Genomic DNA, 16,390 nt, shown 5'->3' on the forward strand with positions numbered 1-16,390 from the left:
AGAAATGTTCAACTGCCACTGATTTGTTTTTGTTACTACTTTCCATCTTTAAACACATGTCAACTATTTGTTAGTTACTATGATATTGTATGGTATATGGACACAATATTTAATAAATAGTTAATACACAACAATAGTTAATTAAACAGTAATGTTATATGCTTATTTGAGAGTGATTAAAGTGCTGCAGGTTGCAATGAAATTTTAAACTCATACTTTTAATGGTCACTAAAAAATAATTGAATTCTTGTATTTAAACTTTACTGTAAATTTAATAGCAAGACAGTGTTAAGATGGATACACTATATAACCAGTCAAATGTGGTTATGACTTATTAAGACCAATAAAATGATGTATTTTACTCCCCACTTTCTCAATTACCTGGCTTGCCAATAGGAGGCCAATTTTCTTTAGGCGAAACAAGCCATGTAGTTTTCAAATGGCCTCTGGTGCGAGATCCTCCTCTTCTCTTGCTGAAACATTAGTTGAGTTTGAAACTCAAATAAAAAATTGTATATATTCAGGACCTTACACATTTTCAGTAGATCGGACAATTCCGTAGTAGTGTGCATAAATTACACTGACATTATTATTATATCATTTAACTGTCTCAAAACTGCACATATCCTTGTGGATGATATTAGCGTCAATCACCACTCAGCTGCTAAATACTCTTCCAACTGCTGATTTTGAAACAAAATGTTATAATCAAAAAAAAAATCAAAAATCAAATCATTTATTGTCAGGACACTACAATAGTGTATAACAACATCAACAAGTTATAACATGTGAAACTAGTTAACCCTTTCCGTCCCAGCGTCCGGTTTTCCGGACGTTCGAAAACATCGCAAAAATCCCCGCGTCCGGTTTTCCGGACGTTCGTAAAACATCGCAAAAATCCCGGCGTCCGGTTTTCCGGACGTTAAGAAAAAGATTTTTTTTAATGTTTATTAACTCGGAATATTTATATAAATTATATATAAATGTTCGGAATAACATATACCGTTATAAAAACATTGATTTATTACGCTATAATGTTTTATTATTGCACAACAACTTATTTACTTCTTTCTCTTTGTGTTGCGTCATCAACTGTGTTGAATTTTATCAGCTGTATTTGTTGGGTTTCATTCCAGCTTGTTGTTGAGAGGGGTAATAACATAAGTATTACAAGTAAACCAAAAATGATAAGGGAGTACAATGACTTTATGGGAGGGATTGATGGAAATGATCAGATGCTATATCATTATTTCAATGAATGGAAAACCATCCAATTTTGGAAGAAACTTACATTTAATATAATTTCTAGAATGGTCTTAAATTTATATACATTGTACAAAAACAACACAGATAATCCTGTAAGTAGGCTTCAATACATATCAAACTTGGTTGGTGAATTGACAGTTAAATGGGCACATGTGAGAGGAGTAGGCCTAGGTACTCATCAAAATGAAGCCAGTACTGCAAACAACAGTGGTACAAAATCATTTTTTGAAAAAATACCAGAAAATAAATACAAAAACTGCTGTGTGTGTGCAGTGGAGAAAGTACAAGAAGTGGAGGGAAAAGAAAAAAGTCTACTTTTATGTGTGTTGACTGCAAAAAGGGCCTGCACACTAAATGTTATCCTTTCCATAGATGTTTGTAAACAAAAACAAAATTTTATTGACTCGGATGGTAATTTTTAGTTCTTATTTTGTTAGGATTAGGAGTTTTTTTTTAGTTAAAAATATGAAATAGTTCATTGTTTGCCTATTGAAATTCAATATATTTGGTTAGAACTATATGTTATGTAGAAGTGGAACATGATATGCCATATTGTTGTTATAACTGGGGAAAACTCCGAACTACAGTGATTTTTAAAAAAAATCCAGAACTTTTTTATTTCTCAACATATCAGTGTGAAGTATGGATTTTTTTGAAGACTGTTAAATATGGTTTTTGTCAAGTGTTATCAATCTTGGTTAAATAATTTTTTTATGCCCATCCACAACCCAACAAAGTAAAAAAATCCTCAAAATATTTTTTGGTAAGTACATATTATTAAAAAAAAGTTATTGTAAATATTTGCATGTCCTTTTATATTTTATTTTATAGTATATATAACACATTTAGGAAGCTAATAACACTTAAAAACTAATAAATTTGCTTCATAAATAAATTTTTTATGGGTTTTCTAGTAAAACACGGCAAAATTAACTAAAAGAGCCTGGGATTTTTGGGTATGTCATTAGTAAAAATGCTTAGGATTTTTGGAACAAATTAAAAAAAAGTGTCTGGGATGGAAAGGGTTTAAAGAAGCATACTATTACTAGCATTGTAAAATTCATTTACACTATATATACACTTCTTAAGCAACATGTTTTTTATGGAGGTTTCAAACCTAGGCCTAGATAATATTTTTATATGTTCAGGTAAAGCATTGTACAATTTGATTCCCAGATACCTAAAGCTACTTTGCGTGCTTGTGTATTTACACTTCATCAGCAACAGATCATTCCTATTTCTCGTAAAATAGTAAGTTATGGTTATCACTAAGGCTAACAAGGTCATTCAAGTTATCTTTAACATACATCAAAACACTTAATACATAAACGGATGGCAGGGTTAAAATATTAAACTTTGCAAACCAAGCTTTACAGTGATCTCTGTTAGATACACCGGCAATCAATCTAACAGCCCTTTTTTGCAGAATAAAAAGTTTTGTTGCATACTGTGTATTGCCCCATAAGGTGATTCCATAAGTGATAAAGCTATGAACATAAGCATAGTATACAAACAATAAATAATCAGTTGATATATAATATCATAATATCAATATATAAAGTGATCTGGTTAGTGCTAGCTATTTTTTAATTCTTTTAGTACCACAGAATTTGAGAAGCAATTTGTGCAACATAATATAAAGAAAAAATGGTATTTTGTATCACTACCAATAGACTTATCTGACAAATACAAGATGGCTTAATCTCGATTGTTGACTGATTGGTTTTTTGGTTGACGGAGGCTTTGGTTGCCAATTCTGAAACTAAAAAGGAAACCCAAAGTATTGAACAGATTAGATATTTGTAATAAACCAATGCAGAATCACAGTGTGGTTATAAGAAGTTCATCTAAAATGAACCAATAAAGGAAGGCCTACTCCTTTTCCCTCTTTTTGGCAACCATCTTGTTTCTGCCGTTGATAACTACCATTTACTATTGGCCTCTGATCAGTCATAGATGGTTAGTCAGTGAATGCAAACCTATTGTGACCTGTATTCTGTAGTTCAGTTCTAATAATATGTGATGTGTTTTGTTTTTATTAAGTGCATGTTTTAGAGTTAGTGAAGTTGATACACAACATGGTGATTGTGATTTCTGACTTAAGCGTGTCACAACACTGGTATGATTTGTTTATTGCAACCAAGATTGTAATTATGTGTCAGGTTAGTTATCCACCTGAAGAAGAGATCAGATTGCAGATCTCGAAATGTAGTGTTAATGATATTTTGTATCACTGGATAATTTGGATAGTTCTTCCACTTAGAATACTATTAATAAAGGATATAACATATGACCACCAATATCACAGGGTATTAAAGTATTTACTATACCTCTTTTCTAAATTGTTTCCTTTGAATGAAAGAATTTAGGATTGCTGACTCTAAGCCGCTAAGTAGTCATTAGTTGGCCTTCATTGGTGAAATCCATACTGGGAGGGGGATAGAAGATTATTTTTCTCTACCAACCAAATGAGTCTACGATGTACCATTCTTTCAAAAACTTTGCAGAGACTACTAGTGAGGGAAACAGGCCAATAGCTTTCTGGGGGAAGTTCTATCCTGGCTAGGTTTTTGAAGAGTGATAACATGTGAACGATTCCATGATGTGGGAAATCTGTTTTCTATGTATATTCCATTATATCAAATAAAGATTTTTTTTGTATCCCCCAACAGATTCCGCAACATAGTGTAGTGTCAGGATCTGGGGCTGAGAGTGATGTGGCCTTTAGTGAAGAATCAAGTTTGTTGAAGGTAAATGAGAGATTAAGAAGAGAGTCATTATTAATATCAAGTTTAAAGGCAGTCTTTCAGAAATATTTTTTTATATTTAGAATTCTTTCCAATATGATGATGTTTTAGAAATAACAGTGAAGTGTGCAGCAAGTAAATTAGGAACAGTCTGGAGGTTGGTCAATACAATGCCGTTTAGTTTAAAATCTATGACGGAAGGTGAAGAAACCTTGCTGCTACCAGATCACAATCTTCTCCAGACATTGCACGTTGGCGTCATCCTCTTTTATCTGATCAGTGTATTTCAACCAGACTGATGTCGGCTTATTCTGAAAACTTGGCTTGCCCTTGCTCTCAATCTTCTGTAGTGATCAAGATTTGGTGTTGATTTTGTTTTCCTGAGGTTTTCGAAATGCTCAATCAGGTAGCTAAAGTTAGTGATGAATTAAAATATGCTGCTTTTATATCTGTATTTTGCATATTAAAGTTAAAGAATTTAGAACATTGCAATCCGCTGTTCATTTTCCATTTTGGATGCTTATTTCTTGCAGAAGGATAGGGCTTGAAATCTATAGCAAAGGGTACAACCAGTGGCTTCTAACTACCACGTCCGGACTGCAGATTGACAGATCGATTGCAGACCGTATTCCTGATGTAGGACACATGTAGTTGGCCGACCAGTCATGTGCAAACCACCTCATTTCACAAACTCGAAATCATATTAAATGAATGGCTAAAACTCCAAGAACCACAATGTGCATTAAATTAGCCAATCACAAGAAAAGGAGTTGGGAAATGAGTAAACAGATTGCGCAGATTGACTAGTGTTAAATCAAAAGGTAAATGTGGGATATAAATGGAGCAGATAGTTAATTTGATTGCGAGTTCAATTTGTACTGTAATTGCCTAAAGATGTGTGATTGTGTTTATTGCTCTACAGCATAAAGAGGAATCTACTACAATAGTAACATTTTATTAAAATATTTTTCTTTGAGAAAGGAAGCTGCTGTTGGTTTCTTAGGTGAGATGGTTTGCTTGGGTTTTTGACGCACTAGAAGTGGCAGATGTACTCATTTGCTTGACCAATGCTGTGACCTGCTCCGTAAAAGCCTTAACCATACCTTCAAGGACCGAATAAGTGTAACAATGCAGCGTTTCAAATGGAGACAAGGCTACATAAGAGTAGTATATTCTTAGGGGTTGGTATTTGTCTCTTTCTGTATTCTTTCCTTGCTTCAGTGAATGACTATTTTAAGAATTCCTTTTTTTCCAAGTAGACTTTAAATTTCATGAGCTGGATGGATGTTTACCCTTACAGTTTATGCAATGCTCTTCATTGTTTGAGCAATCCCTATTGTGTCAATCTTGTATGCAGTGGCTAAGTACTGAATTTATACAATTTCCTTTAGAATGCCCAAATTTTTGGCACCTGTAATACCTTTGAGAATTTCTGTGATAGGACCGGGCTGTAACCAAGAGATAGCCTTCTCTGATGGCTGGAGGTAGATGAGGATTTGAAAAAGTGAGACCGAGTCCGAGAGTTGGTGTTAGAATTCCACTCTCATTCTTCCTTATTCTCCCCACATCTGTCATTTGAATGTCACATAATTCTGCCTTAATCTCATCTACATCGAGTTCAGTGATTTAAGTGGATCTACTACTATCATAGGAACTTGGTTGGACAATATCTTCAATCAATTTCAAGGCTTGTTTGTTACTAATGGTTTCAACTAACAGTGTCCCATAAGAAGTTTCTTAATAGAAATCAGTTGTCCGACTATTCCAGCTAATGCTTTGTTAATCATGAAAAGACACCTTAATGGGCTCTTCCTCGTGGTTTATCACTAAAAATCTAGACATTGAGGTGAATTCTTTTTCATTAATAGTCTATAGTTTTTATTTTAGTTTCAGCACATTCTTCTAAATCTGAGGGATGAACACGCTTTCTATTTAGATCTGTATTCAGATCTCTAATTACTACTCTTGTTTGCGCTGAGGGAGGGTTTGTTGCTGCTATGTAGACTTTTACCAGCGCATCATGATGAGTAGTGCGGTTCAATGCATCTCCTAAACTAGCTTGTGAGAATCACATATATTCAGGAAAGAGATTTTTCTCAATATGTATTTACATTGCATGAATAATAAGAAAAATATTTTTTTGGTTTGAGCAAATGGATAAGTTAATGGGTTTTAACAACATTTTGTTATACAAATAAAATAATTCAGTGATTTATGGATGCATAAAAACAATATGGCTGGGATTGAATGGTGTAAAAGAGAAAAGTTACAAATTTTAAAAGACCTTAAGTGTTTTTCTAACTTATCAGTCAGTAGAAGAACTTAATTACATTTTTATAACTGGCAAAACAAGTAATGAGATCAGTTTTGTGAGACTTGTATTCTATTTTCACAACAAAAAGAGCGGTTGTAGTGACAAAACAAAAAGTAATTGTATTAAATTTCAAATGGCTGCTTCAGTTTCAGAGTCAAACAAAATTTGGGTGTTCAGTATAGCTGTTCAGGATTCGCTAAGTAAATCTGTGCTAATTTTCTATTTTGAACTGTATTGAATATTTATATACTTGAAAAATAATGTATTTATATTTTCTCACAACAATCTGTGGATACAATAAATATCTTTAACACTAATTCACTTTTTTGAATGAATTGTCAACTGTTAGATTTCTCAATATACATTATTTGTCTCTTACAATATTATCAACAGTAGTTGGTCTAGACTTAGTTAAATTTATGGTTTTTCAAAGTCTTTATCAAGTTCTCATTGTTTACTCAACTCATCACATTTCATAAACCACTACCAAATTTTACAAGATTATGTTTTTGAAACTTTCAATTATAATGTATGCTAAATTTGTTATTTTATAAAACTTTATTTGTTCAGAAGATATGAAAACCAAATAAGAAAACAAAATGATACTTAAAAAATAATTTGGACAATTACATGGACATTTTAGACAGCTTCATTCTCATGATAAATATATATTTAACACAATGCACTAAATTTAAACTATGTAGATTTAAACAAAATTTGAAAAAAAAAGATCAAATCATACAGTCTAAACAAATATAAGTGAATCGTCACCACTTCAGGGATATAGTAATGTTTCCCTACACTGTTGAAAATATACACTAACTTCATGTCAGATCTATGACAGACACCTTACTGTATGGTGGCATTGTGAGAGTAGTCTAGATTCTCAAGTATAAAGCCACAGTAAAGGTGTTAACCCTAGAAAGCTAAGGCGTCGTCACTGTGACGACGCGATACAGTTTTTCGAGTGTGCCACGCTAAGTTATTGTTTGAATGCGCCCCCCCCTCCACGTAAGGTCAGTCAACTCTCCGCCGGGTCCGTGAGTAGTTTGGCAGCCATCTCGCTCGTATAGTTTGTGCAATATATCGAATGCGTAGTCGTGGAGACGAAACGTTAGCTTGTACGTTGTTTTTACAATTGCATTGTGTCGTCTTGCCGACGATAGTTTAGTGTTTTACGTGCTCGTCATATGTACGAACGTTTAGTGTTTCTATGTGTTTTTGTATGTGATAAATTTGTAAATATTTATGTAATATAGTTATTGGTGAACTCTCAAAATGGATACGGATCAGGAACAACATATTCTACAATGTTTGAATGAAAGTTTATCTGATGACTTTATGTCTGAAGAAGAAGAAACCACTGAGCAACGGTATTACTCCGGTATAGACGACAGTGATGATACAGACGCTGACCCGGACTATTCACCATCAGGTACTAGTTCTGCTAGTGATAATGAAGACTTACTGGAAATACCTACAGCTAAAATTGCTACACAAGGGATAGTTATGGATACTATAGATGAAACTATCAATGCTGTTATTACAGCTTATTGCCATGGTCATCCTCCACCGACAGACATTCCTCAGGTAGGAAATGCACCTTTAGCTGGTCCTGCTTCACCACCAATGTCTAGACCTCAGGAAGCTTTAGCTCGTCCTGCTTCACCACCAGTGCCTAGACCTCGAGCAGCTGTGGCTCGTCCTGCTTCACCACTAGTGCCTGTACCTCAAGCAGCCGTAGCTCGTCCTGCTTCACCACCAACTGTAGCTCATGGACCACCACCGTTCCTCGTGATCCACATCACTTCATATATCCTAATCAGCATATGCAGGGGAGGAGCGGACACTTGTGGAGTAACATTCCATCACGACCAACAAATACCGGAGCATCTGCAAGAAATATAGTACATATTCGGCCAGGTCCAACTGTTAATGCAAGAGACAAAACAAACCCTTTGGATGTGTTTTCATTATTTTGTACAGATAATATGAAAGACAATATTATAAGTCACACTAACTCTGCAATAAGAAGAAAACAAGTAAATTACACCAACTTTACAAGTCAATATTATAAGTCACACTAACTCTGCAATAAGAAGAAAACAAGTAAATTACACCAACTTTACAAGTACAATTTCAGAAATTACTAGAGAGGAGTTTGATGCATTTTTAGGTATCCTGATTTTGACGGCAAGTCAAAAAGATAATCACATGCCCTCTAATGAACTATTCAATGTAGAATTTTGCGGTAACCGTTATCTGGCTACAATGAGCTGTGCGCGATTTGATTTTTTAGTGGAGGCCCTTCGATTTGATGGATATGAAACAAGGAATGAGAGACGTAGGCAAGATCGCTTCGCTCCAATAAGGGAAGTCTGGGAGATGTTTGTGGCATCTTGTAGAGACAATTACAAACCAGGATCATACTTAACAATTGATGAACAGCTGTTGGCATTCAGAGGTCGTTGTAAATTTCATATGTATATCCCTAACAAACCAGCAAAGTATGGAATCAAGATTGTGATGGTTTGTGATACAGGTTCTAAATACATGATAAATGCGATGCCATATTTGGGTAAAGGAACCACTCCCAGAAATATACCACAAGCAGAGTTCTTCGTAAAGGAGCTGACACAATGCGTCTACGGTTCAAATAGGAACCTCACCATGGACAACTGGTTCACTTCGATCTCATTAGCAACACAACTTCTAAATCCACCAATAAATATGACTTTAGTTGGGACTCTACGTCGGAACAAACCTGAAATACCTCCAGAGATGAAAGAAGCTGGAGATCGACCGGTTGGGTCTTCAATGTTTTGTTTTGACGGACATAAAACAATGGTGTCGTACAAAGCAAAGAGTAAGAGAGTCGTGTTGTTGCTCTCAACTACTCATGAGCAACCATCCTTCAACCCAAGGAGCAAGAAGCCAGAGATTATCGAATGTTACAATGCAACCAAAGGCGCCGTTGACAGTCTTGACCAGATGTGCAATAACATGTCGTGCAGCCGAAAAACTAGATGGCCATTGTGCGTTTTTTATGGCATGATTAACATAATGTTAGTCAATTGCTACACAATTTACGCACATAACATGGTTGCTCAGGGCTCAATGCCAGTTTCGAGACGTGATTTTGCAAAAAAATTGCACTGTGAACTTGTCAAGCCTTGGCTTCAACATCGAAATCGCATCACAACTTTGCCAAAGCGTCTACGCGAATCTATCGCCAGCATCCTGGAAGTTGATATTCCTGCTGCCCAAATAGATCCTCAACTTGTCCAGGGAAGAAAAATTTGTGCATTTTGTCCTTCAAAAAAACGACGTATGACCTCCCATTTCTGCCGGCGCTGCTCAAAGGCAATGTGTGGTGAACACCAAGGGAAGTGGTGTGTGGACTGCACTTGTTAAGTTTTCAATTGAAAAAACTATTATATTTGATGTAAGTAAGCTTTTATATTAATTTTTTCTCATTAAAACCCTTTTTATTTAAAATAAAAATGTTTTTATTAATGGTAGTCTCCCTGACAAATGTTTAGCTGTAACATGTTTTTTACGAACCTTAGCTTTCTAGGGTTAACTACATGTATTATAGCTGGATGGTTAATGCACAGCATTTAACACATTGACTTTGACAGATATCCTACAACGCATGTTAACCTTTATGTTTACTCTAAAAGTAGATGGTATAATTTATAACAATAAATTACTGTATTTCCCTAGAAACATAAAAAAATTTGTATTATCACTACTGTAAATACAAATTTACAACCACAATCAACACCGACTAGTATCAAAATTGGCAGTAAAGACTAAAGAATACAGGACAATGATACTTATTCTAGACCTATGGCTTCTTCCGTAAGTTTGTGTTTATTATAATTAACAAGTAAATTACACTAAACACACACACACACACACACACACACACACACACACACACACACACACAAAACACTCATACACTGACACTCTAAATTGATTATGAATGTTTTCTGTTTTTTGTGTTGGCTAATCACTCACAGCAAGGATTTTTCTAAATGAGCAAATAGATATATGTACACTCTAATACATGTTATTATACCAGGGTTGTCCAGAAATTAACATCTCGCTGAGTTGCGCAATTAACAGCGAGATAACAAATGCCATTTTCATGTCAATGTCCAGTAGTCAAATCTAGTGGCAACTGTGTAAGGCAGTGCATCTACTGCATTGTGTGTTTTTATAACCTCAAAATCAGGAGTGTCTCATTTCAGAGAGGTTACTTTATAGATGTCCTTGTATTTCAATAAAAGCAGAAAGCGATACAAATTATTAACCCTTCAAACGCCTTAGACGGATATATCAGAATGGCAGACTTTGACGAAAATGCCAAATACAGTTATATCCAATATTATAGATTATGTCTCTTGGAGAATTTTTTAGTTCACAAAATGCCTTCGAAATGCCCGGTGCACGCTTCGTGCTTATCGCGGTTGCCAAGGAAGTATTTATAAATGATCTTCACTCAGTCAATTCTGCATCTCAAAAAGAGCCATAACCAAAAATATCCGTGGCATGTATTACTGCTTACTTGGTTGTCACGAGTGCGCATGCATCTACTACATATCTCATTATTGTTCATTGTGTGGTAGTTTTGTGATTAGTTTCAAATATTTATTTGTTTTGTAGTAAAATGTATTTAACCTTTTCAGTTTAATTACATTTTACAATGAAATTGAAATTTATTTGAAATAAACAGTTTTCTAAATAAATCTTTTTTATTTTTATCAATGAATATGATAATTTTAAGTAAAATGCCCTATTTTATACTTTTCTTGCTTTTACCTTTTATAATTTAGTTGTAATAAAAATTAGCTTTGACCTTAGAGAAACAAAATATTTTTACTTGTCTTGGCATTATAGGAAAGTTAATGGATTTATTAGTGGCCTGTGAAGGGTTAACTATTATATTTCTCTACTTTGTTAACATATGTACTATACAGTGCAGTATTTAAAATTTTTTAAGATTGATTTTAGTTCAAATTTTGTCTTTAAAAATCTCTTAAGCTACTATACTATCATTTGTTTCAAGTTGATACTATATTATAAGGACATATAGGACTACTTGTTTTTTTTTCAACACTGTATAGTATTTATGTTACCAAATCACTACCTAGGATTAAAGATTACTTGCAGCCCCATGCCCATGACCAGGCAATTAACGATTTGCATGGACAATATTGCTCAGCAATCACTAATCTACGGAGCACCCTTTCTCATTACTAAGCAGTTTACTTTACCACAGTAGTTTATGGCTCTTAATTATCATACACTTATTATGCAATGGTTTCTACTTCAGTATAAAGAACTAATAATGATCAATGATTTTCTTAACCTGACATGTTAATTGAACTATTAGTTCTGAAATATTGAACTACTATTGTACAATAAAATAAATTACAATTCTACTACTAACCTTTGCTCATTTTGTACTATCTTTGATCCAAATATTCTCTTTAGTTCATTATTGGGATTGAGACTGCGATGTTCAATGTTAAGAATCCCTTTTTTAGGCCCTCCAGCGTGCATGGAGGCTGGTTCTTGAGTCACTCTCCCAGGAGTGTCCCCTAGAAGCTCGTTCACTTCCCGCACTGATCTCTCTACTTCATCCTGAAACACATTGTAGAAGTATCTTTATACTGGGTGTCACATATAAAGCCATCAAGCAATGCTAACTTAACTAGAAGTACCAACATAACATACAAAATAATGAAATAACTTTCACTAAACAGCCAAACATTATTATGAAGTTACAGCCAGTATATGGTTTTAACATTACAGTAATTGAAAACTTTAATACAATATTAACGTATATCAAGATATATCACAAACACACTGTTTGACTAAAATAATACGTCCGTGGTGTAGCCTCTTATATTATATGGTTTAACCCTTTGAGTGCCGCAGTGTTTTGCTATATGGTATGCATAAAATGCAGAGCGAAAATGCCTGATTCTGCAAGGGTCTGGTTAAAAATTCATAACAAATTTATTTATTGGTACAATGTCTTGGGTTTTTGTTTTTTTAGATAAATTTATTTTCTTTATATATGTAATACATTGATCACTTATTTAACGTTTTTATACAAATAAAAAAAATCATTAACAAAAACTTTATGAGCAAAAACATTTAGTTTTTTATTTTGACACAACTTAGTGTTATTAAAACATTTTATTTTTTCACTTTTAGTTATTCTATCTTATACTCCATTTAATTCTTTACAAAAAGACATAACAATTTTTTTATACTTATAAATAAAGTTTGGAAAATAAATATGAAAATATGAACCACTACAAAACTAGAAATTTTCTAACCTAACCTAACACTCTGTGTATTGTTTGCACTGATAATGCTTAAATCTAATGCCTGCAATACTAGGTCTTCATTGTCAGCAATGTTTTTACGACTCATTGTTTATAAATATCACTGAACAAACACAAAAAAAACATAAAAACTATACAAACGTATTTAGTAAAGTACTAGTTGCTTACGATCGCTGTAACTCGCGGCCGTCATTGTTCTACTTACACACAGACTAGAACAACATACACAAACGAAATAATTTGAATATACTAACACTACAAACCCATTTACACTTAAAAACTTTCAATATCATTTGTGAAATAAACAGCAGCGCAAACGAAACACGTGACGGCTCGTCCGCGTAGCGATCGATTCTAAACTCGACTGACACGCTCACTTTACAACCGCCGTAAAAATCAGAATCTAACCAGAATGCAACAAAACCTACATCAAAAGTTAGTTGAAGTCTTTGGAATGCGTATGTATAGTCATTGAGCCAATTTAGATAAATACTAAAATATAAGCGTTACTGCAGAAGTCACTAACAGCGATTCTGGCATTCCTTGCATATAATGCGGGATCGCTGACAGCGATGCTCCGGCACTCAGAGGGTTAATCAATTTTATATAGGTATCTAAATTTATATAAGTTTATAGTTACTGACATGAGTTGATTTGTAAAAGTTATGTAAACTGAAATACGCTCACATATAAACACATTATTCATTAGTAATACAATAGAAATACATTTTTAAAATGATAAAATGTTTATTTAAATGATTAAATTGAATTTAACCCTACATCGGGCGCTAAACAGAGTTTTCCTCCGTGTATTTTTTACTATTAAAAATAGTACTACTTTTCTGATGTTGGCAGTCGTTTCCCGCAGTGTACTTCACGAGCATCTTTCGGGGAAGCGAAACAATAGCCTCCCGCTTATTTTTGTCAAAATCTGTCAGTATGACGTCTACTTCCGTGCGAGACTGGACGATTCCTCCGTGAGCGCCCGATGTTGTGTTTGTAGTGCTTGGACGAAATCTCCGTGAGCGCCTTATTGTGTTTAGTTTTTATGCAGTAATAATCCGTGTGCGCGTAAATGTGTGACCTGTGATGGTTTCTTTTTAAGTTTTACAATATATTTTATTTGAATTTTGTGAAATGGAGAATGAAGACGAGAGACTTGTCAGTACAGTACCCGTGTGCTAGGGAACATTTCAGTACTGTTTATGGAGTGAACATTGTCGTTATAATAACCAGAAGGAAAATGTTTTGAAACTTTGTGTAGTATTAAAAAAAAATTTGTAGTAAAGAATAAATTTTTATTTCAGAGTAATAATTGACATTACATTGTATAATAACTCAAGAATTGAAGTAAGTTGTTTTTGTAAGAAGTTAAAAACTAAGTTAATTTCCATATATTATTACAGTAGGTTAAACATTTTTACAATTAATTGCATTATTCCTTAAAATAAATCATGTTGTTACTATACAATAACATTTTTTAAGATTTTGAATTTCTTATTTGGAAAATTCATTACATAAGAGAGTAATTTTTATTTAACTTCTAAAAATGAATATATTACATTGTAATTAAATCCATATGAATATTTAAACAAATAAAAACAGTTTAAACGACTATGATATCCATTATTCGCTAACCTGGAGGAAACCTCCATGAGCGCCTGATGGTGTTTCTAATTTTAAGCGCCTGATGGAGGGTTAATTAAATACATCACAGCAAATACTATTACTTTACTTTTAATAACAATCCTTTAATTTTATACAATAGCCAATATATAAATCTTTTAGGAGGTGCTTAAACAGTATATTTTTATAATAACTTCTCCCCCTCCCATTTTAAAGCAGTGTAAGTGATTGTCATAGAGAGTGGGATATTTAGTAAAGTTGTGCTGGTATCAGTGACAGTGTTAGCCTTAAACTGGCTCACTTGTCCTGTGGAACTGTGCAAACAAAATGTGATGGAGATTGATGTTTATAAAGCAATCTCAATTCAAACTGTTTGTCATTGTCAAGCACTTTTTATTGAATGAAGGGAAAATGTACAAGTGTAAGGTTGTTGAAAAATAGTGGTACAACTTATACCATATGTGAAAACTAGAAAAGTTTAGCCCGGTCAAACAGTTGTACAAGAGTATTAGTTCGGAATCATCATAGCTTTGAATAGTACAGAGCTCTTGCTTCTTGTTCTTTTAATTAATAAGAAAAGAAGGACTGGGGAAAGGCAACAAATACCCGTTGTTATTACCATGCCTTACCACAGGATTATACTACACAATAATTTATTCACTATAATAATATTACATGTTTGATTACTTCCAGATATAACACTCTTCATTTCATGAGTTATTTTCTTACATAGACGATTATAATTATAATAACCCTTATAATGGAAATTCTGATCAGTTACCTGGATCAATTTCAATTTATTTCACATTTTAGTATGAAGATAAGGTAGTTTTTTAAAAATAATAAACATGGAAAGTAAGTGTTTGAAAGCCATTGATAACGTTGTAGAGCAATAAGAAAATTTAGAGTCCACATGTTAACACTGCTGGCACATGGGAAACAATCAAGTAAGTCCTGTGCGTGATACTGCGTATTACATATTATAGATGGATAAAAGTGTGAATTTATCCTTACCTTATTTTTATTTAATCAATTGATGTAATAGCCATCAATTACATCAATAGTGTTGAGATTGGAACACTAACACCGTCTTGAGTTTGAATTTATGTGCTATCTCAAGGGATGGTTTTCTTTTTGTGCCAACAGCCAAGGGTGATGGTGATCAAATCAAATCAAATCAAATCAAAGCATTTATTGTCAGGAGGATACAAAGAATGTATATAACAACGTCAATATGATACATTAAACTAGCTTGTGAGATTTTGCACTACAAGAAAAAACTCATCGACACTGTAAAATAGCAGATTTTAACAACCAACATTTTATGGTATTTTTGAAATTAGTCCTGCTCATGATCTTTACTTGCATGGGTAGAGCATTGAAAAGCTTGATACCCTGGTATAGAAAGCTGCATTGAGTACTAGTATAGTTACATCTAGGAGTTATTAAGTTATTTCTATTGCGTGTAAAATGATTATGTACATCTCTTTGGTTGCTAAGTCTAAATAAATTATCTTTAACATACAACAATACATTTAAAACATAGATGGACGGCAGGGTCAAAATATTAAAATTTACAAAAAGAGGTTTACAATGTTCTCTACTATGTACATTGCCAAATTATCCTTAATTGCCTTCTTCTGAAGTACAAACAGCTTATTTGCTAAATGAGAATGGCCCCACAAAGCAACTCCATAGGTCAAAAAACTATTTATATATGCATAATATACACACAGCATGTGATCAATAGAAATTACTCCATTTAGAGCCCTAATCAAAAAAGATGCCCCTTGCAGTCTGAGCAGCCACATAATCAATGTGAGTTTGCCACTTTAGGTTTGACTGCAAATAGACACCTAAAAACTTAAGACTCAAGTCATCATTATCACTTGACCTACAAGACAAGGTGAGTTGTAAATCCTGGATTTTATTTTCATTTAGACATAATTTGTTGGCTGCACACCAGTCGTTTACAATTGAAGTTTTAATTCTAAGCATCTCCTACAATCATCAACTGATTCTGTACAGACTTTGAGGCCCCAGGTCATCAGCAAACATGTAGGTGCTTA

At 33.7% G+C, this 16,390-nt stretch overlaps 1 protein-coding gene across 1 annotated transcript in view; it reads right to left on the reverse strand.

Moving 5' to 3' along the window:
- The window catches only part of LOC124362278 (transcription factor 25), a 56,119-nt gene that overhangs the window by 28,181 nt on the left and 11,548 nt on the right, over positions 1-16,390 (reverse strand). The window contains exons 3-4 of the mRNA XM_046816638.1: positions 11,789-11,982; positions 382-473 (exon numbers count right to left, since the gene is read on the reverse strand). Coding sequence (XP_046672594.1) covers positions 382-473; positions 11,789-11,982 — 286 coding nt within the window. The remainder of the gene's footprint in view (positions 1-381; positions 474-11,788; positions 11,983-16,390) is intronic.

The sequence above is a fragment of the Homalodisca vitripennis genome, chromosome 1, assembly GCF_021130785.1.
Source record: "Homalodisca vitripennis isolate AUS2020 chromosome 1, UT_GWSS_2.1, whole genome shotgun sequence".
Lineage (NCBI taxonomy): Eukaryota > Metazoa > Arthropoda > Insecta > Hemiptera > Cicadellidae > Homalodisca > Homalodisca vitripennis.